General features: G+C 36.4%; 2 protein-coding genes across 5 annotated transcripts in view; both read left to right on the forward strand.

Moving 5' to 3' along the window:
- The window catches only part of AKAP7 (A-kinase anchoring protein 7), a 97,293-nt gene that overhangs the window by 34,239 nt on the left and 38,491 nt on the right, over positions 1–24,563 (forward strand). For 2 of the 4 annotated variants that reach the window (XM_037520397.2, XM_037520398.2), the window contains exons 6-7: positions 2,611–2,723; positions 20,913–21,060. In XM_037520397.2, the coding sequence (XP_037376294.1) occupies positions 2,611–2,723; positions 20,913–21,060 (261 nt within the window). Of the gene's footprint in view, positions 1–2,610; positions 2,724–9,881; positions 11,621–15,363; positions 16,744–20,912; positions 21,061–24,563 lie in introns of those variants that run through there. The other 2 variants (XM_054697837.1, XM_054697836.1) reach the window with 2 other exon arrangements.
- On the forward strand, positions 11,666–13,059 carry LOC119252879 (ATP synthase subunit gamma, mitochondrial-like). Its single transcript, XM_054697843.1, has 2 exons — positions 11,666–12,492; positions 12,783–13,059. The coding sequence occupies exons 1-2, from the start codon at positions 11,690–11,692 to the stop codon at positions 12,865–12,867; spliced, it is 888 nt and encodes a 295-aa protein (XP_054553818.1). The 5' UTR covers positions 11,666–11,689; the 3' UTR covers positions 12,868–13,059.

The following is a 24,563-nucleotide window of genomic DNA, read 5'->3' on the forward strand; positions in this document are numbered from 1 at the left end:
AAGGTTTAAGGTGGTGTTTTAGCCCTAGAATTGTAGAGTGAAACAGACCAAAGTAGAAGTAAGGGCACCTGGATGTCAATTCCTTCTCTGTTACCATTAGGGAGTGTGACCTTGAATATCAACTTCTTATATTTCAGGATTTTTCTTGTCTTTAAGATTACCTTCCATATTAGCTGTACCTGATTTTGAGCGAACAAGCTCAAATAAGAAATTGTTTACTAAAGATCTTTGAAAAATAAGAATTTTTCACATGAATGACCAAGAATTTTATCCTCCTATTTTTGTATTCTAGTATGTTGCTGGTGCACTCATAGTGATATTATGTGACTATATAGTATAGTCAGTTACTGTGCTGCTTATTTGATTTTTAAATTTTATATTCAAACGTAATACATGCTCGTGATTATTTAAATAACATAGAGATGTATAGACAAAATATTACTTGTCTCCATTGCTTCTATTCAAACTCAACTCCCATCTTAAGATATTCTATACTGTTTTTCTATGCTAATACAAACATTTTCTTTTCTTTTCTTTCTTTATTTCTCTTTGAAAATAAGCCATGGAGTCATGTTGTAGATACAGCATATACATAGATAGAGCATAGGTAGAGTCATGTTAGAGATATACCACACAACTTGCCCTTTTTTCTCCTTTTGGCTTGACAGATCATGGATGTCTTTTCAATTCAATATGTGTATCTCTAATTTAATCTTTTATTTTGATTATCTTTAGTGTGGCCATATGGTAATAGAGCAACCATTCTTTATCGATGAAGGTTATTTCTAGTTTGTGCTAATTCACAGAGTGCTAATTATCTTCTATACAGAATTTAATATGCTGATGTATTTTTGTGTATTTTTCTAGAATTAGATTTGCTGGTTCAAAATGCTTGTGCAGGGGCCTCCCTCGTGGCGCAGGAGTTAAAGTCTCAGTGCTATCAAGCTATATATTACCTGCCACTGCTGCATGAGATCGATCCCCCAGCCAGGGAGCTAACCCTTATGGTGCAGCGGACCTCTCCTGTCTCGCCCGCTGCTCCCCTCAGCAGTGTATTTCAATTGATCTGCCTGTTCTACTCCCAACTCTGTCTCTGGTGAATCTTCTCACTCCTCGCACCTCTGGCCTACACCCCAGTTCTTGTATGCATAAATAAATAAAAAGAAATCTTAAAAAAAATGCTTGTGCAGTTTAAATGTTAATAATTACTGCTCAGATTTTTTTTTTTTTTCCCATTGTAGTGGTGGCACATATGTTTTCTTCTGGGAGTTTCTATTGCTATATTTTCAGTTTTTTTGTTCTGTAATGTCTAATTTGTTTTTAACTCCATCCAGTTTATTTTTCTCAGACATTGTAGTTTTTATTCCTCTAAGTGTAAGTGTAAGTTGTCATTTTTATTAATGCTTATAAATCTCTACTTTTTAAACATAAAGAATACAGTAATAAGAAAATGTTTTGATGCTTTTATTTGCTAATTCTAACATCTGGGTCTCTAGGTTAATTGATTAATCTTTTCATTATGGGCCATTTTTTCCTCTTTGTTTGTATGCCCAGCCATTTTGATTAGACTCTAGACACTGTGAAATTTACACTGTGGGGAGCTGGAGAGTTTTGTTTTCCTATAAATATTCTTGGGCTTTGTTCTGTACATAATTAAGTTACTGATAAATAGATTTTTTTCCTTTGGCTCTAGGCATTAAGATTTGTTAGCCGTGGCTGGAGTAGAACCAGTCCAGAGCGAATTTGTCCCTCCTAGGGAGCCAAGACCCTTCTGTTTATCTTACTTGCTGTCCCATGACTCTTGGGGTTTTCTGCTGTAGCTGTTGGGAATAAACTGTATTTTGCCCCTGTTGGAGTGTTAGGAGCTCTTAATGTACTTTCCCCATCTCAGGTATTTGTTCAAATATATGTGCTGGTCAGTACTCAGCTGAATACTGTTGGGGACTCTTTGCAGATCTCTGGAACTTTCTTCTGCAGGTCTCACTTTTCTGAGATTCTTTCCTATGAGCTTTATATGTGTTGGTTTGTTCTCATTGTAGTGAGACTCCGAGGCTCTATCTGGATTTCCTTCCTTGCACAAGGACTTGGGCACTTAGTGATATGAGCTGGGGCATTGAGGGGCTCACCTTATTTGTTTCTCATCTCTCAGGAAGCACTGACCTTCACTAATGATGTACAGTATCTTGCAAATCATAGTTTCATATAAGTTGTCCTTTTCTTGGTTGTTTCAGTTGGAAGGGTAAAACTGATGTTATTGCGTCTGATCAGGAGTAGAAGTTTTTGATGTGAAGGATTACATAATAAGCTAGTCATTTTTTGTACATATAGACACCACTGGGACATTCAGTAAAAGACAGCATCATATCAGCCAAAGTGTAAATATTGCTTTTGTATTCTTTAGAGTTTGAAATCTCTGCAGATTTAACTGTCATGGTACATTTGTTAATGTATACCTAGGTCTTCTCTTTTTAAAGAAAGATAGTATCTCAAACAGGTATATAAAATAATCTTCATTGTAAAGTAATTTACAATTTTTAAAATTTCTGTTTTTATAATTAAAGGCAGCTATGAATGAGAGTAGCATTTTTGTACTTCCTTTTTTTCCCCTAGAGGCTGCAAAAAAGACATTTCAAGAAAAAGGGATCTTGGCAGGAGAAAATAGAAGTTATAAGCCTCACTTGACCTTCATGAAGTTGTCCAAAGCACCATGGCTCAGGAAAAAGGTGAGCAGACATTTTTATTGTAAGCCTTGTTTTACTGGCCACAACAGCCTTACGCAGGCTTGGAAGCATGGGTGACATTTGTAGTGGTTCTCAAGACCCTGGTACTGTTGCTCTTGGGATGCTATGTCAGTTTGGTTTCAATTCTCAGGAAGCTGAGTTGGCTTGGAGGCTGTTGCAGTGGTGCCCTCCTCTGCCATTGTGGCTCTGAGCCGCCGCATACCTGACTGTTGCTTACTGTGCTTTGTCTGCAGCCACATCTGCTTTATCCTGTGAAGAGCCTTGAGGCGGTGCCAGGCTTTTGTTTTGTTGTGTTCTTTGCTTATGGTGGTTTTTAGCCTGCTGTTCTCAGAGCTGCTGCTACTGGCCAGCATACACTGATGCTGGTTGCCGCACCTTCAATGTGGGACATGATTTTTTTTACCCCCCTTTATGTAGCTCTTCCAAGGTTTCGAAAGATCACCATGCTCTTACCAATTGCTCTCTAGTGAGGATTGGGAGCGAGTGATCCAGGTATTGGGCAAAATGGTAGCTGGGGACTCCCCAGCCCCCGGTCCTTCAGAGCACTTCTCCCTGAGTGGTCAGCAGTGACACAAGCCCAGGTGTAACAGGGTGGTCCCCAGGAAAGGGGGAGGTTCCCTGCCCCACCCAAGGGAGGATGGAGCTGAGCAGGAAGAGGAGAAGCTGCAGAAGAGACTGAGGAAGGAAGCAGGATGGAGCCAGGAGACCTGGAGGAGGCGCGTGGATCCTAGAGACATGTGAAGAAACTGCGCTTGTCTTTTGGTCGTGGACTGGGTGACACAGATGTGGGTGAGATCCATGGGGAGGTGACCATGGCAGCTTTTATCTTGATGTTGATTTTGCTCTTTTCCTTCTGGGCTTGCCCGCTTGTTTGGGTCCCTACTGGAAGATGCTTTAGACTTGTGGCAGGCTTTGGGGCTTTGCTCTGGGCCAATCCCATTTGGATGGACTTTTACCCACGAGGGGACGGGTAACCTTGGGTGCTTCATTTAGAAACTAGATTCTTTGCCTTACCTGTATTGTTTCCTAGTTTTATTAAAGTTCCTTCCCATTAAAGTCTCATATGTTTTGTGTTGATGCGGCGGATGGCAGAACCCATTTAGAATAGGCAGGTTTGCGGGGTTTGGGCTGCCCCTCTCCCTGTCCTATAACACAGGGACCTGTCTTTTGACTTTCTCTGTTTCAGGGTGACTTTCTACCTTCCCAGGCCACCTCCTTCTCCCTCAGACACTGCTCAGCGGTATTTTACTTTCTTTTGGATTCTTGAGTATTTCTTATAGTATCCTGACTGTTTTTCCTAGAAAATCCTAGGGATTTTCTCATGCAAATTAAGACAGCTGCCCTGTATATCAGAGTTTTGGAGATGGACATGCAGACTAGTATTCTCTCCTGTTCATGACACTTTGTGGCAATTGAGACTGGTTTACAGTTCCATAAATTAAGACTGTGTTTATTAGTAGGTAGGTCTTTTTTTTTGGTCCTTCAAAACATGGGCTTGTGTGATTGAGTGCCCTGCGATTATGCATTTTCTACAGACTGCTGTAAATATCTCCACAAAAAGATTATCTTACATGTTTCTTTTTTGTTTGTTTCTTGATAGCCATGCCACAGACTCAATGACAACTGTATTAGGTGTCATTCCAGAATATTTACATTAAAGTAATTTATGTAAATGACTTAGATTTTGAAATTTGGAATGAAAGTATCTGACACAACTTGTAGGCTGTAACCAAAAAGTTTACTTTTTTACTCTTTCTTGTTTTTTTTTTTTTTTTAAGATTTATTTATTTATTTATACAAGCACTGGGTACATTCAGAAGCGCAGGAGGGTGAGAGAATTCACCAGAGCAGAGCAGACAGACTGACGAAATATACTGCTGAGGGGAGCAGCGGGCAGCAGGAGAGGTCTGTGCGCCATGTGGGACCCTTGCCTGGCAGCTGGGAATGGAGCCAGCGCTGCAGAGGCTATGGGCAGCTTCGCAACCCAGCGCTCAAGGGCTGTGCCAGCAGGGAGGCCCTACTCTTTCTTGTTTTGCTTTCAAATGGATCATCCTCTTCCCAGGTGTTTCACACCTAATCACAGAATAACAAATCAGTGGTAAAGATAATATCCACATTTCATAATGTGTTTCTTTGTCTTTAAATGTTAATTTTGAAACAAGAGCACCCAAGGACATTTATTAAAAGAATATTTAAGCTGTTACAGACTCTTTCAGTATTCAGACTGAATATAGATTCCTTGGCATTAACTTCACAGAATCTGTTCCCTTATTTTATCGAAAAGCAAGAAAGGTTGAATGACTTCAAAAGATTGAATGATTGAAATGAGTTCATACTGTCCTCAGTTCTAGAGCCCTGTCTAGAGTTTATCTTATCTCCTTCTCAGCCTCATAGTCTTTGCTCCCGTTGGCCAAGTCCAGTTCACCCAAATTCATTTCTGTATGTCAGCAGCTCTCTATTCCAAATCATATTATTTCAATAAGTATTTATTTTTTTCTTTTATGTTGTTTTTAAATTTATTTTTATTATTTTTTAAATTTTTATTTTATATGTATTTTACATTATTCTTCCTTTTTGTGCAATGCATGCTTTCTCCTCTCAGGTGTAGTCCCCATAAAATTCCCACCACCAGTTCACCCGTGCACCATTACATAGTCCCTTGTGTGTTTTGATCCTACATTCCCTCCCCTGTTTTGATCCTACTCCCTCCCCCATCCCTGCAGAGTGTCTCTGATTAATAGTTGCCTGTTGATTTTGTTTTTTAATTTATTATAATTGTTTTTTTTCCTGGTCTCTTATTTGGCTCCCTTACATTTCTCCTATAAGTGAAACTATCCGATTTTTCTTTTTCCTTCTGGCTTAATTCACTGAGCATAAACCCTTCTGGTTCCATCCTGTTGCGGTGAATGGATGAGTTTATCTTTTTTGATTGATGAATAGTATTCCATTGTGTATATATACCACATCTTCTTGATTCGGTCATCTACTTTTGGGTATTTGGGTTGCTTCCATATCTTACCTATTGTAAATTGTGCTGCTGTAAACATAGGGGTGCAGGTATCCTTTTATTTCAATAAGTATTTATTAAGTGTGTGCCATGTGCTAGACACCAGGGGTTGGGCTACCTGTGGTGCTTGTTGATACTGCAAATTTTTACCCTATAGACCTTGCCTTTTGATATTCAGTAGGTGCCACTGATGATTCTGATCCACATCATCTGCAGAGTAGCACATTCTGAGATCTGCGGGCTTAAATAAATATTCAGCATTTTTTTTAATGTGGCAAATTTTTAGTTGCTTTGTAAAAGTTAAAACCAATATAAAAAGGTAGCATACATAAAAGTAGATTTTTAGTATGCTTTTTGGTTTAGAATGCAGATTATTTGAGGATATGTGGTCCTTCAAACTCTTGCTTCCTAGTTTTTTTACATTTGCCTTTGTTCTCTCCTAGCACTATTTTCTTCTAGGTTTTTATTCTGAATCCACCAATTACAAGGAAGTTAACATTGATAAAGAGTGTAATGGAATGTATTGCTAACTATCAGTGTTATTTAGATTGACAGTGAAATAAAGGAGAGAGAGGAAGATAAGAGATAAAATATTGTTTCTTTCCACTCAAATATTAGGAAATCTGTCTCATTTCAAGTACGTTAATTTTTATTTTAAAAGTTATTTTATTATAAAAGTAATGATTGAATGTATGTTCATTGTAAAAAATCTAAATATATGCAAACTGTAGAATAAAAGATACAATTTCTTCCTTATCATCACCCTGCTTCCCTCTTGTTCCCAATATAATTTCTCTCTTCAGGTAACCACTTCTATTGTATTCCCCCCTACCTTTTCCTATACACTAAAAGAAGACACATAAAAGTAGAGCCGTATTATATATATTATTTTTATTTATTATATTTAAATTTCTCCTTTGATGATTAGATTAATTTCTGTTTCTTTGCTACCACAAACAATGCTATAGTGGACAGATGTCTTCATTTTTCTTTGGGCTGATAGCTAGTATCTCAAAGAACCAACTCCTTCAAGTAGAATTCCAAGATCAAAGGGTATTGTATATTTTAGTTCTTCAAAAATACTGCAGATTACCTTTTAAAGTGGTGATGTCAGTTTATACTTCTAAACATGCTATTTGAGAGGAACATTTGTTAGGGTGACCTTGAGGTGGAAGGCTCATTAAAGGTTACATACAATGTCTCCTAAATTAGCTATGAATTAAACAAGTCACATAAAAATGAAAGTATTCATATTCTTTAAGAAATTAATGCTTCTGAGAATATCCTAAAGAAATAATTTAAAAGAAGAAACTTTTATGTAGAAAGATGGTTATTGAAAAGTTCTAAAATGACTTCCAGAACAATAAGGGAATGTTTAAGTCATTCATGATAAATTACAGACTGATTTAAGAAGTCATTAAATAGATATGTATAAGGATTGTGTAGTCGCCTGAGAGGAAATGTAGAATGCATAACATTGTATAAAAGTAGCTTCCTTAGATTTACCTTGCAGCACCTAATGTGCATCCATGCCTTCTAAAGGTAAAAAATTAATTCCCTCAATTGTTCTTTTAGCTCATGATTTTTCTGATGGATCATTAACTAGGGCTGTCTGTAATGTCACCCAGAATATAATAAGTCATCCTTTATTTATACAGAAGTAGTTTTGTATAATTCAGAGCTATTTTGATTATTGCTATGCTTTCAAAGTTGTAGTTTTTAATCAAATGAATGAGGACTCAGAAAACCTAAAGTTATGATGTCTCTGAAATTGTAACTAAAATTTGAGTTATTTGTGTGGTTTCCTTAGAATATATTTGTTCAACTCCTGTGTTTTGGATTTACTTTTCTCATTGAAGGACATTGCCATTTAAACATTCCAGAAACTGTTTGATTAGAAGTGTGTGCTAACACTTGGTGGCAGAAGAAGACCAACTTCAAATCAAATAAGTATCACTGTAGATCTAGACTGCTGAAGAAATAAATGTGATCTTTACATGGGCAGATCAGTTGTTTTTAAGCATTCTCCCCTCCACCCTCCTGCCCTGGGTTTCTTAGATAGCTTTTCTGATTCATGACTCTTTCAAATAACTGACATAGCACTTCACTATCAAAGCTAAGTTTTAAAATCGGCACTTCCTTGAAATAGCTTTTCACAGAAACGGGCAATGAGGGAAACTCAGAATGAAAGAAATACTCTTCTTCGTTAGCTACTACTTTCACTTAGGCTGGTTTATTTCAAGTGCACATTTTCATATGTACATAGCTCTGGTGAAGGGGTGGTTACTGGATCCTATGATGAAGGGTAGAGGGGGAGTGGTATAGGGGACTCAGTAGATGGGGCAGTGGAGGATGAAAAAGTAGAATACATGGCTGAAAATTTTGTTCTAATGGTACAGTTAAGGGGAAAACCCAAATCCCAAATTGTTTGGCGATTGATATGTTGGACCAACATTATAATTAAAATTTCCTACAATTTTATTGGCCAAAGCAAGTTGTAAGGTCCCTTTTGAGTTCAACTGAGCAGTTTGTATAATCTGCTTACAGAAAAAGAGAAACCACAAGGAGGAGCAGTGAATAGTTTGAACAGTTACTTAGTCTATTTCAATATTGTTTCCCAAATGTCCTTGAGGAAACAATGATGAAATCCATTTTCCATGGACCATCTTTTAATGCTAGTGTTTGGCAGGATATGGTTTAGGAAATGCTGATTTTGATAATTCAGGCTTAAATGACATTTTGCTTCATACATCCAGGCTTAGTGGACATTTTACTTATTTTCTAGAACGTCTATTCACAGGTAAAATTCTGATTTAAGTGTTATTGAACATATAATCAAGAAACTAATACTTTATTGCAAAATAGTGTTAATAAGACTTAAGCAACAATAGCTAATTTTTCACCCACGAGAATAGTCACATAATAAGCGAATCAACTAAAATTATTTGGATGGTAAAATGATTTTCTCTATCACAGGCAAGAATGGCTGAATAATAATAAAATAACAAAAATAACAGTAATACAATTGTTAATAAATTATAACAACTGCATAATAAAAGAAGATAGAGTTATATTTTTTCTTGAGGTTCCCACTTAAAGAATCCCACTTTAGATTACAAATCTAAAACTGTAGCTGGCTTACAGTGGAATTATACTTCCATACATAAACACGAGCTGATTTATTTTGATCTTTCATTAGAATTTTGTTCTCTCAAGGAGAGGCACCTTAAAAATAGAATACTACTAATTTTTTGAATTGCTAAATTGCTTGATTATCTTTCTATTGGGCATTCTAGTAGATGAAAGAAAAAAGTTATTTATCTCTTTGTTAGGGCCAAACGTCACATAATCTGAAGTTAAAGACCTGACAAAACTTGATCATTACCTCAGAGACAAGCCACCTTTTGCTGCAGTCTCTAGCTTGTTTTCTGCAGTAAGCCTTCTTTCTCTAAAATCTATCAAAATGGAGACTTTTTTTAAAGTTTTGGCAAAGTTTGTGACACCATTTTGGAGAGCCATCTTTAAGGCCTTCTAACTACACTCTATCTTCATATCCTCAATGGTCAGAGTATGAAAATGCTTCTTTTCCTTTCTTGACTACTACCTTCACCACAGATGAATTTGATTATACTGATGAACAAATAGCATTTTATTGACTAATCATTGGTTTGCAATACTATATAAGTTTCTGGAGTACAGCTTTACACCTTGACATATATATATATCTTTACTTAGACCAGAAACATGTCTTTCATAGTATTTCATGTTTGCACTCCAGTAAGTGAGATCTTAATCAGCCATTATCTGGGAGAATCTTCTTTGTGATTCCTTCTACTGGTCCTACATAGAAACATTCTCTCCCTTCATATACATTACATTTTTCATGATTTTGTCCTTTTAGAGTCCATCTTGCTTCTCACTCTCCCTGATCTACCCTGATAATTTAAGAATGGTAAAGAGAGTACTTTATGCTCTTGGACTTCAGTGCAAATAGCTCTAGAACTTAATAGAGGAATTAAAGTGGGGGCAGAGTGACCTAGGCACAAACTGAATATATAGGGAATATATAGGGAATATATAACTTATAATTCTCAATAAGTTATAAATTTCTATCACATATATTCCTATTGCAGGTACCTGAAATGTACAAAATGGTGTTGATATGGAGGGTGATGGTGTCAAGGTTGGTGTCACATTTTTCTGGGACTCTGCCCATTATGATTGATAGGTTGGATATAGCAAGAGAGACTATCTCAGCGTTCATAATTTTTGCATACTGTTATCCCAAGATACCAATTCCTTTCTTCTTGTTAACTTTCTGCTTTATGCATTTATTTATTTTTGCCTGCCAAACCCACTTCTTATTTTATTGGTCTATAAGAGCTCCTTAAAATTTTGAAAATATTCTTGATTTTTGAAATGTTTGAAAGAGAAGGCTGTGTGAATATTACCAGCTGGTCTGAGTTCTTTTTTTACTTCTCAGGAAGCAATATCTAATCTAATGTTCACAGATATATACTGACTCTGAGCCCACTAGAAAAACTGTAATTCTGTATTTTAAGAGTATACCAAGGGGAGATTTTACAGTCAAATGTTTGATTAAGTTTGAGATGTGAACAAAAATTCTTACATAGGTTATATGTGAAATTGTGTTGCATTGTAGTTTATGTCTTTGGATACATTTCTTGATCTACCTGGAGAGAAGCATTCATTTTGAAATTGGTTTAAAGGGCAGCAGATGAACCCCAGATCATGTATTTAATGATTTTCCATATTCAATTATTATTTTTACTATTAAACCCTCTCTTATCTCTTATGATATACATGGAACATTTTTAACCAAATAAAGTAAAAAGCTTATATCCTTGAGCACCTTTCTTTCTTGTTCCATTTCCTAAATTATAGCATACTGAGTGTAAATCATATTGTCATTTCTTTCCTAAGCTTGCTCAGTTCTTGTAACATTGTTGGGATACCTTCCCATTGGGTGGGGACTTTGGTCCTAAGTGGTGACAGGGAAAGTGCCTGGGAGTTGAAAGAGGATGGGATAGGTGAAGGTGTTCTATTTAGATGGTGCGTTCAGGAGCTGAAGGAAGAATGTTGATGGGAAGGTAATCAAGGGAATTGATTAGTTCATAAGAAAATGGGAAAAGAAGCAAGTACTAGATAAGTATTTGCAGGATGAGCTACAAAGATGTTCTAGGTATTTCTTCACATTTCAGGATTACAATTAATAATGTCTATGGATGTATATAAAATATTTTGCGGTATACAGTCCCTTCTGTATAACCATTCCATTTAACTCTCATTTGGACTGTACCTGAGCCTACAATTAGGTCTGAAGTTTTACCTATAGATAGTTGAACTAATTTAGGTGAATGCTTCCATACTTTTGACATCTAAGCTATAAAAGCAGAACACAGTTAATTATAATACAAGCATGTTGCAATATAGACCTGTGTTTTAGGACATTTTTTTTTAAAGATTTATTTATGTATACAAATACTGGGGTGCAGGCCAGAGGTGTAGGGGGTGAGAGGATTCACCAGAGACAGAGTGGGGAACAGAACAGGTAGATTGACTGAAATACACTGCTGAGGGGAGCAGCGAGCAAGCCAGGAGAGTTCTGCTGTGCCATGTAGGTAGCTCCCTGGCCAGGGATTGAACTTGTGCTGCAGTGGCTGTGGACAGCTTCAGAGGTTGTGTGTTAGCCCCTTGCGCCACCCGCGAGGCCCTTAGGGCAATTTAAAATTGTTTTCTAGGATTTTTCTTAAACCTTTTTCTGAGCGATCTGCAGAACAACTTCATTCTCCGCTTCACTGTTGAGATCCTGAGAATTTTTTACACTAGTGGCAGTGTTTACTTCATGTTGGAAAGTATAGATTAGAAGAGAAAGCAGGTAGGGTCTGTCTGACCGACCTTTGGTGGGCACATTACCACCATGTTCTCGTGGGCGGGTGTCGCCGGCCTCTCGGCCTTGGCCGTGCAGCCGCAATGGATCCAAGTTCGAAATACGGCAACTTTGAAAGATATTACCAGGCGACTAAAGTCTATCAAAAACATTCAGAAAATTACCAAGTCTATGAAAATGGTGGCAGCAGCAAAATATGCCCGAGCTGAGAGGGAGCTGAAACCAGCTCGTGTGTGTGAAACAGGATCTTTGGCTCTCTATGAAAAAGCTGAAATTAAGGCACCTGAAAACAGGAAGAAACAACTCCTTATTGGTGTATCCTTGGACCGAGGGCTTTGTGGTGCTATTCATTCCTCAGTTGCTAAACAGATGAAAAATGAGGTGGCCACACTGACAGCAGCTGGGAAAGAAGTTGTACTTGTTGGAATTGGTGATAAAATCAGGGGTATACTTTATAGGACTCATTCTGACCAGTTTCTGGTAGCGTTCAAAGAAGTAGGAAGAAAGCCACCTACTTTTGGAGATGCGTCAGTCATTGCTCTTGAATTATTAAATTCTGGATATGAATTTGATGAAGGGTCTATCATCTTTAATAGATTCAGGTCTGTCATCCCCTATAAAACAGAAGAAAAGCCCATCTTTTCTCTTGATACCATTGCAAGTTCTGAGAGCATGAGTATCTACGATGCTGATGTACTGCAGAATTACCAAGAATATAATATGGCCAACATTATCTACTATTCTCTGAAGGAATCCACCACAAGTGAGCAAAGTGCCAGGATGACAGCCATGGACAACGCTAGCAAGAATGCATCTGAGATGATTGACAAGTTGAATTTGACTTTTTTTTTTTTAAAGATTGATTGATTGATTTATACAAGCACTGGGTACAGTCAGAAGCGCGGGAGGGTGAGAGAATTCACCAGAGCCAGAGCAGGGAGCAGAGCAGGCAGAAGGACCGAAGTACACTGCTGAGGGGAGCAGCGGGTGGCAGGAGAGGTCTGCGCGCCATGTGGGACCCTCCTCCAGTGGCCGGGGAGCAGCCAGGGATCGAACCAGCGCCGCAGAGGCTTCGGGCAGCGTCACAACCCAGTGCTCAACCGCTGAGCCACTGGGGAGCCCCAACTTTGACTTTTAATCGCACCCGCCAAGTTGTCATCATGAAAGAGTTGATTGAGATCATCTCTGGTGCTGTAGCTCTGGATTAATGAAAATCAAGTATCATCCTCAGACAAGAGTTAAAGTAGGAAATTTCAGCCAGCTGATTTTGGTTTTAGCTTACTTCTATCCTTGTGAGAAGAAATTATTTCTCCATTGTCTGAATTACTAAGGACAGCAAGATATTTGTAAATTATCTTACAATAAACAACTTACAATAAGAAAAAAAAAAAGAGAAAGCATCCTAGGTTAAGTAAAGTAAATGTATAGACCATATATGATGACAAATTTTGTGTGTGGAGGTATGTTATGTTTTGTCTTTAGGTTTTAGAAATAAATGGTTAAACTGGTGAATTCAAGAGAACATGCAGTTACTTGCTCCAAAAAGCAAACTGCTAGGAAAACAGATGTGTTAGGGAGGAGTTGGGTGTAGCTTGTTTACATTTGAGTAACCACAAAACTGTGGTGAGCTGAGAACACAGCTGGAGTTTTTGATCAAGGAGAATAGAGAATCCTGCTGAGATTGAGCTAAATAAGAATTATTTTCAGATGCCTCATTTTTGAGACCCTTTCTTTGTTTAATTATAATGAGAAAAGCCACATGCATAAGAAGACTTGAAGAGAAATTGAGGTTTGTCAAGTAGGCAAAAAATGAGCGTAAATGGGAAGAGACTGTGCTGTAAATAAAGGTGTTGTAGGTGTTTACTGTATTGAGCCTGTAACCTTGAGAACTTCTTGGGTACCATTAAATGGTTAATGTGTCATTAGTGCAAATGAGCTGTTGTGGATGAAGCCATGTTTCTTCCTCTGTTTTTTTTTTTTTTTTTTTTGAGTTGTAGCCATTTTCTTATTGTTGTCTTTGAAGCCCGGGAAAGGCGCACGGAGCTGGGTGTCGTCCCCGCGCCGTGGCCCCTCTGTTTTGTTTGATACCAGTTTCTAATGGAAAGAAACTCCAGGCCCAGGAAGTGACAAAGCATATTCTCTTAGTAACTTTTGTGAAGCTGTTGTGAGGAGAGGATGTCCTGAATGAACTCCACAAACACAGGTTTTATGGACCCCACACCCACCCCAGGCCAAAGAAATCCAACACACCAAGGACTGCAAATCCCATAATGTCATCATCACCACAGGGAGGATTGCTAGGAACTAGGGGTCGAGTTAAGCAGCCAGACTTGGTATATAATCTGAGACATGTGGGCCTTGGGGGGTGGTTGGCCTTCAGCGAGCTATTGGGGTCCCAGCTCAGCAGAACTGGTAGGATGCATTCACCAATTTATCTATCTCCCTTTCTCCCTGATTTATTCCTCTTTTCACTTTCTTTTTTTCTAAATAAACCCTTTATTAATTTTTTTTTGTGTGTGTGTACCTGCAGTTAAGTCTCATTATAAGTCCCTTTTAAGCATGTGGGTGAGGACCCACCGTCAGGCCAACCGGTTTCACATTGGGGTTGCCCTGTAACAATGGACTTGTGCTGTTAGGAGTTGTATATCACCTCCCCCATGTGACTGCTTTCCTTGCCACTTGAGGCCCCAAGGAGCATGTAGCTCCTCTCAAACTGTTAGGATAGATAGAAGGAGGTGTCAGCAGTAGATTACAAACATATAGCTCTAATAACTATGCTTCTGCTTATTGTTTGTTGAAAGGTATCATTTTGTAAATGTTAGATACAATGTTAGGGCAAAGAGTTTCTATTTTTCTTTCCCAAATGCCTCAAGATTAAACATGGCAGCAGTGATAAAGGCAAATTTATAAATAGAGGGATTAAGAAGATGGCCTATCTGAAACCCCTCATGGAGAGTTGTAAAGATGCTCAGCATAAAGTAAAATGAAGAATTATGAAAAATTCTGTACTCAGAAAAAACTGGTTTAGAAAATGCAGGCAATCATTGTCAGTATTCTATTTGATTCTAAGAAGAGTTCTTTTTACAGATTGTTTGGATAATTTCTTCAATGTATATGTAACATCTATAAATTCCTTCTCATCTCCCTCTATGAAATTCACTTACTATGGATATGTAATTACCACTTGATTTATTAACATTAATGTTATGTTTAAAAACAGGTGTTTTAGTATGCCAGAGTTTCCCAAAGTAATTTTCACATTGGCTTTAGAAACATGGTAATATGTATGATTATATCTTATGACTGACTAATATTCATAGAAATTTAATATTTTAAAGTAAATTATGAAGTGCTTGAATATTATCATTCTGTTCTTTTCAATTTATCTGTGTTCTCCACTTGTCCTGAATTCAAATCCAAGCTTCTCTTCTTGTAAAAACTGTGTGTTCTTAGGTAAGTGGCCTCATTTCTCTGATTTAGTGTCCCTATCTAGGGATGCACTCATAGAGTTTTTGTAATTAATAAATGAGTTTATACATGTTCCTCAAGCTATGCCTGTGCATAGTAAGTATTATGTAAGTATTTTTTTTAATCAGTGTCATTATACAGATGATAGTGGCAATTTTTTAGGTTGATTTAAAATCTGTTGTCTTTTTTTTTTTTTTTTTTTAATAACTCCTGCTTTTTCATCTCTAAACTTACAGACAGGCACTAGGCAGGTACAAGGGCTTCAGGAGACAGGCATGCTAGACATGGGAACCACGGACTATCCTGCCCCCGTGGGCTGGCCAGAGCAGCAGGAAGAGATGGGAAGTCTGCCAGACAGTTGTTACTCGAGAGTGCTGGACACAGAGCCTGGAATTGCTGTCCTAATGTAGAGCCTGTTGACTGGTACAGTCAAGACTCAACCTTTCCCATCCCTGTCAAGGACAGACTTGAATGGACCTGATCCTGAATGGGACAGGCCTCTGTCAACCCCACTAGAGAGGCTGAGGGAAGACTGCAGTTGAGGAGGAGATCATGGAGGGATCTATATCAGGAGGAAGATGGAATGAAACAGTGCAAACAAAATGTCATTACATAAGAGACGGAGGAGCCATTAAGAATTATAAATGAATTTTAAGATTTGCCTCTGAGAAGCCCCATGTCAATATATAATCTTGTAACTTTGAATCACTGATATGTAACTTTTCCTTTGTGACAGTTATTATTATAATGATTTTTGCTTTTGAGCCAATATCATATACCACTGAGGATATGTAACCCCTTTTTCCTTATGAAAATGGGGGTAGAAGAGTACCACCTATTTCTCTTTAGCCAGCTGAGGCCCAAAGTGACAAGCCAGTTTGGCTTGGCTCCTAACTTACATTTTGGTTTCATATCCTATTACAGGAACTATACATTCTTTTCTAACTACTATGTGACAGGAATAATCTATTGGAAAACAGCGAACTCCAGGAATTTTAAGTTACCACCAGTGGGACACGCTTGTTTTTGTCTGAGTGGCAGCCTGTTTGTATGTTGCAATTTTACAATAGGATGACAATGATAAATGATCTGCTGTTACAAAAAAATTTAACCCTCCTGATAAAACTGCTATTCTATTCTTTCTGTGATAAATAACTTGTGAAAATTAAAGATGAATACTAAGTATTTTATCTTCCAGAACCTTAAATGAATTATTTTCACATTCAAATTGTTAACTAAAGTGAAATTTCATATTTCTTGGCTCTGTTTACTTTCTATATTGAAAATAGAATTGGGTGCATAGTAATGTAAGTCTGAGCCCTCTTTGGAATATATTAAATTATAGACATGATTTAGCTAAATATAAATGATATGGTGAGTGCTTCCTGAGTAAATAATTTCCATTACTTATCAGATGCAGCCATCAGATTCTAAAAATACTCACCAGGCTCTTGATGGCATTTTCCAGTGTTGGCTGTTGGGGTGCCACATTAAATCAGTGTTTCATGGTACATTGTATCAGAGGTTATCAAAGTATCTAATTGTTAATTCTCTTTCATCTGTGACTAAGACCAGGCTAAAGAAAAGTAAAACTTTAGTCAGCTCATAATAACTAAGCAGTCTCAAAAAATTTTTGTTTGCTGTTTTTTGCCACTAATTTATTATTTCAAAATCTGATCCTGTATTTAGTGTCCTAATTTCTTCTTCATTGTTATGATGCATAGTGGATATATCATCTATATTTAGTACACTTGTAAATATGAAGTCTTTAAAAGTATACCCTGGCCTTGTTAGGTCCAAGGCAAAAGTGGTTTTTAAACATAGTACCAGACTCTCATCCAGCATACACAGAATTCCAGGATTACAACTCCTTTAGCATAGTTTTGTTGATGACACCCCATATAATGTTTCTCAACATTTGAGACAATCCCAATTCTCTCCTTACAGGTCAAATTTCCCTAACATTAGCCACTTTTGTGTTTTTCTTTGGATTCTCCTAACATATTATACCTCCATCAATCTTTAAATAACAAGATTCCTCAGAGAGAACCTGAACTGTGAAGAAGGAAAATGGAATAATTTCAGGGGCCAAAAGCTGAAAATAATGCCATCACCAGCTTTTTTACCTTTAAAATATAACCTGTAGGGTTATGTTTCTGGGACTATTTTTAGCAACACATGGAGTTACTTAGAAAATAGTAGACTTCTTAGCCTTACCCTAAATGATATCCAATTTTGATACACTCATTTATTTTCTTAGGAGGATAATCCTTTTATTATGAAAGAAAAACATCACTTGCTGCAGCTGGATGATGAGACTAGTTCAGATAGATTTTACTAGAAAAGAAATATATTGCCAAACAAAAAAATTCTTCAGAGAACAAAGATCATGCTAATAATATACATCAGATAAAGCAGATTCTTACTGATTTCTAGATACATTATTATTGATGTTTTCTGATCAGGACATCATGCCTCTTTGAACCACTAGTCTCTCTATAATTTGTGAGTCAATGAATTGAATTCTTTCCACTCTTATGAAAATTAGTTCCTTAATGTTGGAAATAACCTGTGAAGAATTCTTGCAAAATGATTTGTACTTACTTTTTGCTAAAGTTAAATTAACTAGCCTACCAAGGTTAGCTCTATTTGTATGTTTCCTTTACATATTACTTAAAAAAAATAGTATCTTATAGAACTGAAATAGAGATTATAAATGGCTAGTCATTTTGAAAACTGAATATCCTGTTTTTTCTGCTAAGTTATCACTAGTCTTTTCCTATTTGTTCTCTGGGAAAAACATGTCCCTACCTCAACACACCCACAAGTTTTTAAAAGAGAAATAAGAATGGTCATTTTCCATTTATTCAGATTCTTTTTAAAAGTTTCTAAAATCTTATCTCTACTTAAATTATTTCCTAAAGTTCCATAATGATTTTATATATCATGACGTTTATTATGTCAGTGTTCAGTACTTTTTTTTTTTTTAGATTTATTTTTTATTTATACAAGTGCTGGGGTACAGGCCAGATGTGCGGGAGAGTGAGAGGATTCACCAGAGAAAGAGTGGGGAACAGAGCAGACAGACCGACAAAACACACTGCTGAAGGGAGCAGTGGGCAAGACAGAAGAGGTCTGCGCGCCATGTGGGATTCTCGCCGGCTGGCCAAGATCGAACCCATGCTGCAGAGGCTGCGAACAGCTTCACAGTGCAGTGCTCAACTACCTGTGCCACCAGGGAGGCCCAGTGTTCAGCACTTTTTAAAATTTTTCTTATTTAATTCATTTGACACTTTGTGGTAGGTACAAACCCATTTTACAGATGAGAGTGCTGAGGTAAAACACTTTTCATGGCTAAAAAGTGTCAGAGTCAGGATTTGAACTCATATATTCCGACTGCTCCACAGCATTATGCTCTGCTGTTTCTCTTGAGATGTTCTACTTAACAAATCAAAAAAATCCACCCAGTTTCATTCTTACTGGATTATGAATATCATTTGATGTCAACTGTTCTCTCCTGGAAACTATCCTTCTCTACATTTGTGACAGTTATTTATTGAGCAGTACCATTTGTCAAGTACTATCCAGGCTTTGGGGATATTTCAGTGAATAAAAATCAAACAAAATCCTTACCTGTGTGGGACTTACATTCTAATAGGGAGACAGATCATGACAGACATCATAAAATGTTAATTACCTAATTTGTTTGAAGATAGTAAATACCTTGGAGGAATTTGCATAAACATCTATACAGACAAGGGTAGAGAGAATTTGGGAGTACCTCTTGGGGCAGAAGTGCAAATAAAAGAGGGTGATCAGGTGAGACCCTATTAAGAAAGTAATGTTTGGGCAAGGTATGAAAGCAGATGCGAGATGGCCCTTGAAGATATCTGGGGGAAGATCACTCCTAAAAAAAGGGGAAAAAAAAAAAAAAAGGCAAGAAGCAAATCAAAGGCTTTGAGGTGGGGTTGTGCAAGAGGCAAATCAAAGGCTTGAGGTGGGGTTGTGCTTGTCATGTCAAGGAAGAGCAGTGAAGTCAGGAGATTGGAGGGGATGAAAGAGAAAGTAGTAGGAGACAAGACCCAAGAAGCACAGCAACGGGCAAAGCAGTACTTTGTAGAATGTTTGGGGAACTGGGTCCTTCCTTTGAGAGAAATAAGGACACTGGATTGAGCAGCAGAATGACCTGATATGATGTGTCACTTTATAGCATCACTCTGGCTGAAGGAGGGATGAGGGTGGGAAAATAAGAGGTCATTTGCAAAATTCTGGTGAAAGACAGAAACAGAGGCTGCTCAAAGGTAATGAAGAACTGGGTATGTTTTGAAGATAGAGCCAACAGAATTTGATTGGATGTGGGACTGAGAGAATAGAACAATCAAGGATGACCCCAAGGCTTTTAGTCTTAGCCACTTTTAAAAGTTACTGTTAGCTGAGATGGAAAAGTCTGTGAGTGGAGCAGTTAGGAAAGATCAGGAGCTCATTTTGGACATAGAACAAAAACACATCAACAACAACATATTAAATATAATGCAAAAAATTTAGAGCAATCTAACTGCCCTCCAGTAAAGGATGAGATGACTAAATTAGGATATCGCTAAAAAATGGTATACTATGAGACATAAAATATTTTATATATCTATATATTACTAATGGACATGAAATATTAACTGAGAAAAAACAGGTTATTAAATGCTACTCATAGAACAGCCACATTCCAAAGAGAAAAATGTACTTTGTTTTGCGTAAGAAAAATATATATCAAAATTATAGTAGTAGCAGTTTGGGGTGATTTAATTTTAAGTTTTTGTTTTTATATCTAAAAATTTTTGCAGTAAAATTTCTTGTGAATAAAAAAGGGGGAAATAAGTATTCTAATCACAGTTTGGTAAGATTTATATAAGTGTGATCTGAAAATAATATATATGTATTGAAAAAGACCTAAAGGATCTATAACACAGCCTTAATGTATCTTAAATAAATAGTAAGGTCATGAATCATTTTTTTCCCCTAGATTCTTCATATTTTCTTATTTTTAGCAAATGACAAGTATTGCTAGAGAAATATAAAAAATATATAAATTAAAAGGAAAAGTTCACACTTAGTCAAGCCAGAAAGCTTGCCCTGTAATATATTGACTGTGTTTTGGGATACTGAGCAGGGTGCTGGCATATTGTATAGTAAGGGTGGGCGAGATATTCTTTCCCATGTTCTGGGAAACTATAGAGCTACTAAGGCATCCCACTGTGGTTTTTCAGAAACTAGCCCTCTTCCTGTTGTGAAAGCACACTGAAAAATGGGAGGGGCAGTTAGAGAAGTACTTGGAGGATTCATGGATCCCTATGCTCCAATTCAAATAATCTTAATTGTCTTTCATTCTTTATGCAAGGAATTTAAAATTGAGTACACCTAATAGAACATTTTTCACATTATAAAATGTTAAGATTTGTGTTACTTAAAAACACCCATTTCTCTGTTGAAGATGATTACTCTATCCTTTATAATTTATATTCCAACTTAATATACTTTGTTTCTGAAGCTTAGAGTATATGAAGTTCTGAATTCTGCCAAAATACAAAATCAATGCTCTAAATGATTTTCTTTTTAATTATCCTAGACAGAGACTGAAACTTCTTTATGACAATTTTGTGTTAATCTGTTTTCAAATGCTAGTAGGCAAATAGGTATATCAACATGTATCATCAGGTTCTGAAAAAAGTGATATGAATAAGAACTTACCTAGGTAAAATGACTGATTGACATAATTTTATTTCGTTATTTCAAGGGATTGAAAAAAATAGATCGTGAAATTTATGAAAAATTTATCAGTCACAAATTTGGAGAAGAAATGGTGTATCGTATAGATCTTTGTTCCATGCTGAAGAAAAAACAAAGTAATGGTTATTATCACTGTGAGTCTTCCATTGTGATTGGTGAGTGCCATTTAAAAATTATTTTTATTTTTGATTTCCTTACATCATTTTATTTTGGCGGATATTTAAAACTAGTTGTAGATGTTTTTCTCAATAACATATTTTCTTAACTATTATGCTTTGGCAATAATACATTGAAAATTTTGTAAACATTAATACTCATATTATCAATGAAAATTTTAGTACCTATAGCATTTACACTTTTGTGCTTTCGATATAATTAAGACTTAAAATGTTGATTCATAATGCATTTTAGTTTGATTTTAATGAATAAGAAGAAATCATTTTCTCCAGTGACAGCCTACATGACCACACCATTCTACTCCAGGCATTTTCATATTTGTTGCTTTTATTTAGGAATAAAATATCTCAGTTCAGAAAGTTTCAGTCTGAGAAGAGAAACCTGTTCATGGCTTACAAAGATTGAGAACTTATCCTTCAGTTTATTCTATAAGGAAAACATATTTACAGGGGAAAGAAAGATTCATGCATAAATGCCTACACCATCCTGTCAGGAACAAGGCAGGTGATGAGACAGACTCACACACAATTATATTTCCAAGTGGAAAATGTACACTAAATGAAGATTTAAAAAACCAAAACAGGGTTGTTCCCCACCATTTACTATGTGAATGTATTTCAAAGGAGCCTGATTTGTTAGGATTCACATATACAATTTCAAACCAGGCACAATTCTCATAAAATTGTGAACTTCAAGATAATCTGATTTGTATACCATTGAAGTAACCTGAAAGTACTCAAAGAACATAAATGCATTTATCTAAATATTTCAAGGTCTTCAAACAAGATTATTTCTCTCCACATCAGCTTGAAGAAAACCTATGGAAATGTACATCACAAAAGAATCTTAATACTGAAGTTTATTAAAGCATTTGAAAAATATCCAGCAAACACTTCATTTCCATTTTCTCTCTAGAGATCTTCAGAGAAGTCATCATTTTATCTTCCAAATATCTTAGCCATCTTGAACAGAAGACATTCAGAATGCATTTGAAATTTATGTTCTGAAACATTTCAAATTTATTTTAAGGAAGATTTTTTTTTTTTCTTCAGAATCTTTATAAGAAGAGCTGTCTTTCAGCAAAATTTTGAGGCAGACGAGGCATTTCTGTTTAGGTTCCTTGTAAAGGCAAATTTAAATCCTTGTATAATATAGATTTTGGCTAACTTTCCATATCTTCTCTATAATTACTTGAGGTCAGCCTTAAAGAACTCAGTAATTCATTGCCTTTCCCACACCTATTAAAAAAAAAGAACAAAAAAATGAACAATATGTAGATTTTACTGAAGGTATCAGTGGACTAGCACTATACAGCTTACGCCATGTCTCCTGTACTGCCATTAGATAACTCTGTTCAGCTCGCCCCAAATTACTATAATTCAGGCACTAGATTTTTTCTTACTGCTCTTTTCCAGCTTAGTCTTTAAAATTCTCCTTATTTAGTCAATTCTCTAGCTCTCCCTCAAGCTTCTTTATTTCTTAGCCTTTTCTAGAGCAATTTGGGTTCTTTCAAACTCTACCAATTTTATATCCCCATATCAACCCTTTAATATTATTTTTAAAAAAACCTTTTTTTAATCAGATTTAATTGGCTTACATTGGTTTGCCTTCTCTTTGATTTGACCTTAACTCAAATTTAGTATTTACTATACATATTAATAGAGTGGGAATGATGTCAGATCTTAAGATGTTTTGTATTGAGAATTCCAGGGTAGAAATGGGGCATCAGGGACTCTAGGGACCTTCTGAAGTTGTTTATAAAACTTTATATGTGGGTACATATGTGAATTTTTCTGGGGAGAGAGTTTATTTTATTTGCCTATTTCCTATGTCTTAATTTGTTAATGGTGCATTTTTAGAAAGTGCTAGACTACAAATCACTGATTTTCTTTTCAGCTTTCTCAATTACATCATTTAGGGGATTTGTTTTTAAATTTCAATGACTATACACTTAGTTTCCAAGTTTTTCACTGACATGGTTCTTTTTCATATTTTCTTAATAAGCCACCTTAGAAGAGTTTGATAGGATATGGAGGCAATATTTGTATTTTCAGATACAAGAAAAGGCACTACATTTTAGTTCTCTCATATTCAAAAGTTGGGTGGTATTATGCCCACTTATTATTAGGCTACAATTCCATATACATTTAACTGCACCAATCAGCTTAAATCAAATAAAAAGTACAAAACCTGTTATTCCTGGTAAAACCAGGAATGAAATATGGTTCAGATATCCTAGAGTGGTGAAAGTTATTCTTTATAAGCTCCTTACTGAAGTTGGGTGAATTAATTTTTCTCCAGAAGCTATATTCCATTTATATTTCCTTAGGGAAAGTAATTGACTAAATGACACCCTTTGTAAGATTGATGAGCAATTTAGTGCTTGCAAAGACTGGTTTACTTTCAACTGTCAGACATATCTTACAGAAGGCAGTCGGGAATTTGGAAAGGGATAGAAGGTTGTTTTATTTTATTTTTCTGCAGACCAGTGTATTTCTTTATAACTTCCGTAAGCAGAGCTGAAAGCAATGATTTTCTGGAAATCTCAAATTTTAGGGTGTAATAATTGTATGTCACTAATTTTATGAAAGTATTGAGTATATATAATGTGTGTACCTCTCTCTTAGCTATCATGAAAAATAGGGAAGTATAAGATATAGCGCATAAGAGTGACATAAAAGGCACTCTTATGGGCAGCAAAGACTATGTCTGAGAGATGGAGAGAGAGGAGGAATAGATGAATACATAATATATATTAATAATGGACTTTGATAGGACAAAATGATAGATACATATACTTTTACCTTTGGGGAGAGTATGGAGGTGAGGCGTCACAGAGCTCAGAATAATAGGATGAGATGAGGAATAGACAGATGGATAGTAGAGAAAGGACACTTGCCTGGAACGATAGATATGATTTGTAGGGTAAGGTAATCAATGTGTTGGAAGCCAGTGTGACATTAGTATTAGTGACTGAAGATGCCTTGATTGAACCTGTAGTCTAGTTAGCTGAGGAAGCTGCAGAGGGGGAGCTTGCTAGGTTTGGGTATATGAGGAGTTGGAGATGGAGGTAGGAAAGGTGATAGACATAGTCTTACATAATGAGGAAGTGAATATCTGGTAGGGGAGGTGGAGTAGAATGATTGCAGAATAAAAAGAAGGAAGATAAAGTTGGAATACTTGACAAAATGATTCAGGATTGAATCCTGAAGTATATAAACCTTCAATTGGCTCCAAACTGTAGCAGAAGGTGATGAGGGAATTAGTGTTGGGCCAAACATAAGCTCAAATGGAAACATACAGGCCTGCATAGATATGGTTATGGAAGACAGAAATGGCCATAGTCAGGTAAGTTACAGTCATCATAGCTATCAGTATTATCAGTTAAGTCTGTATCATGTGCCAGACCAACAAGGTATCTACTCAGACTCTATGGGCTGAAACAACATGGAAAATGCTGAGTAATTTGAATCAATAAATT

Source organism: Talpa occidentalis, unplaced genomic scaffold, assembly GCF_014898055.3.
Source record: "Talpa occidentalis isolate TD23 unplaced genomic scaffold, MPIMG_talOcc4v2.1 talOcc4.2, whole genome shotgun sequence".
Lineage (NCBI taxonomy): Eukaryota > Metazoa > Chordata > Mammalia > Eulipotyphla > Talpidae > Talpa > Talpa occidentalis.

Bases quoted from the DNA above. Each gene is read 5' to 3' on its own strand.
- LOC119252879 (XM_054697843.1), top strand. From the start codon at position 11,690: ATGTTCTCGTGGGCGGGTGTCGCCGGCCTCTCGGCCTTGGCCGTGCAG. The intron at 12,493-12,782 runs GAATTTGACTTT...CTGGGGAGCCCC, and splicing joins TCTGAGATGATTGACAAGTT to AACTTTGACTTTTAATCGCA.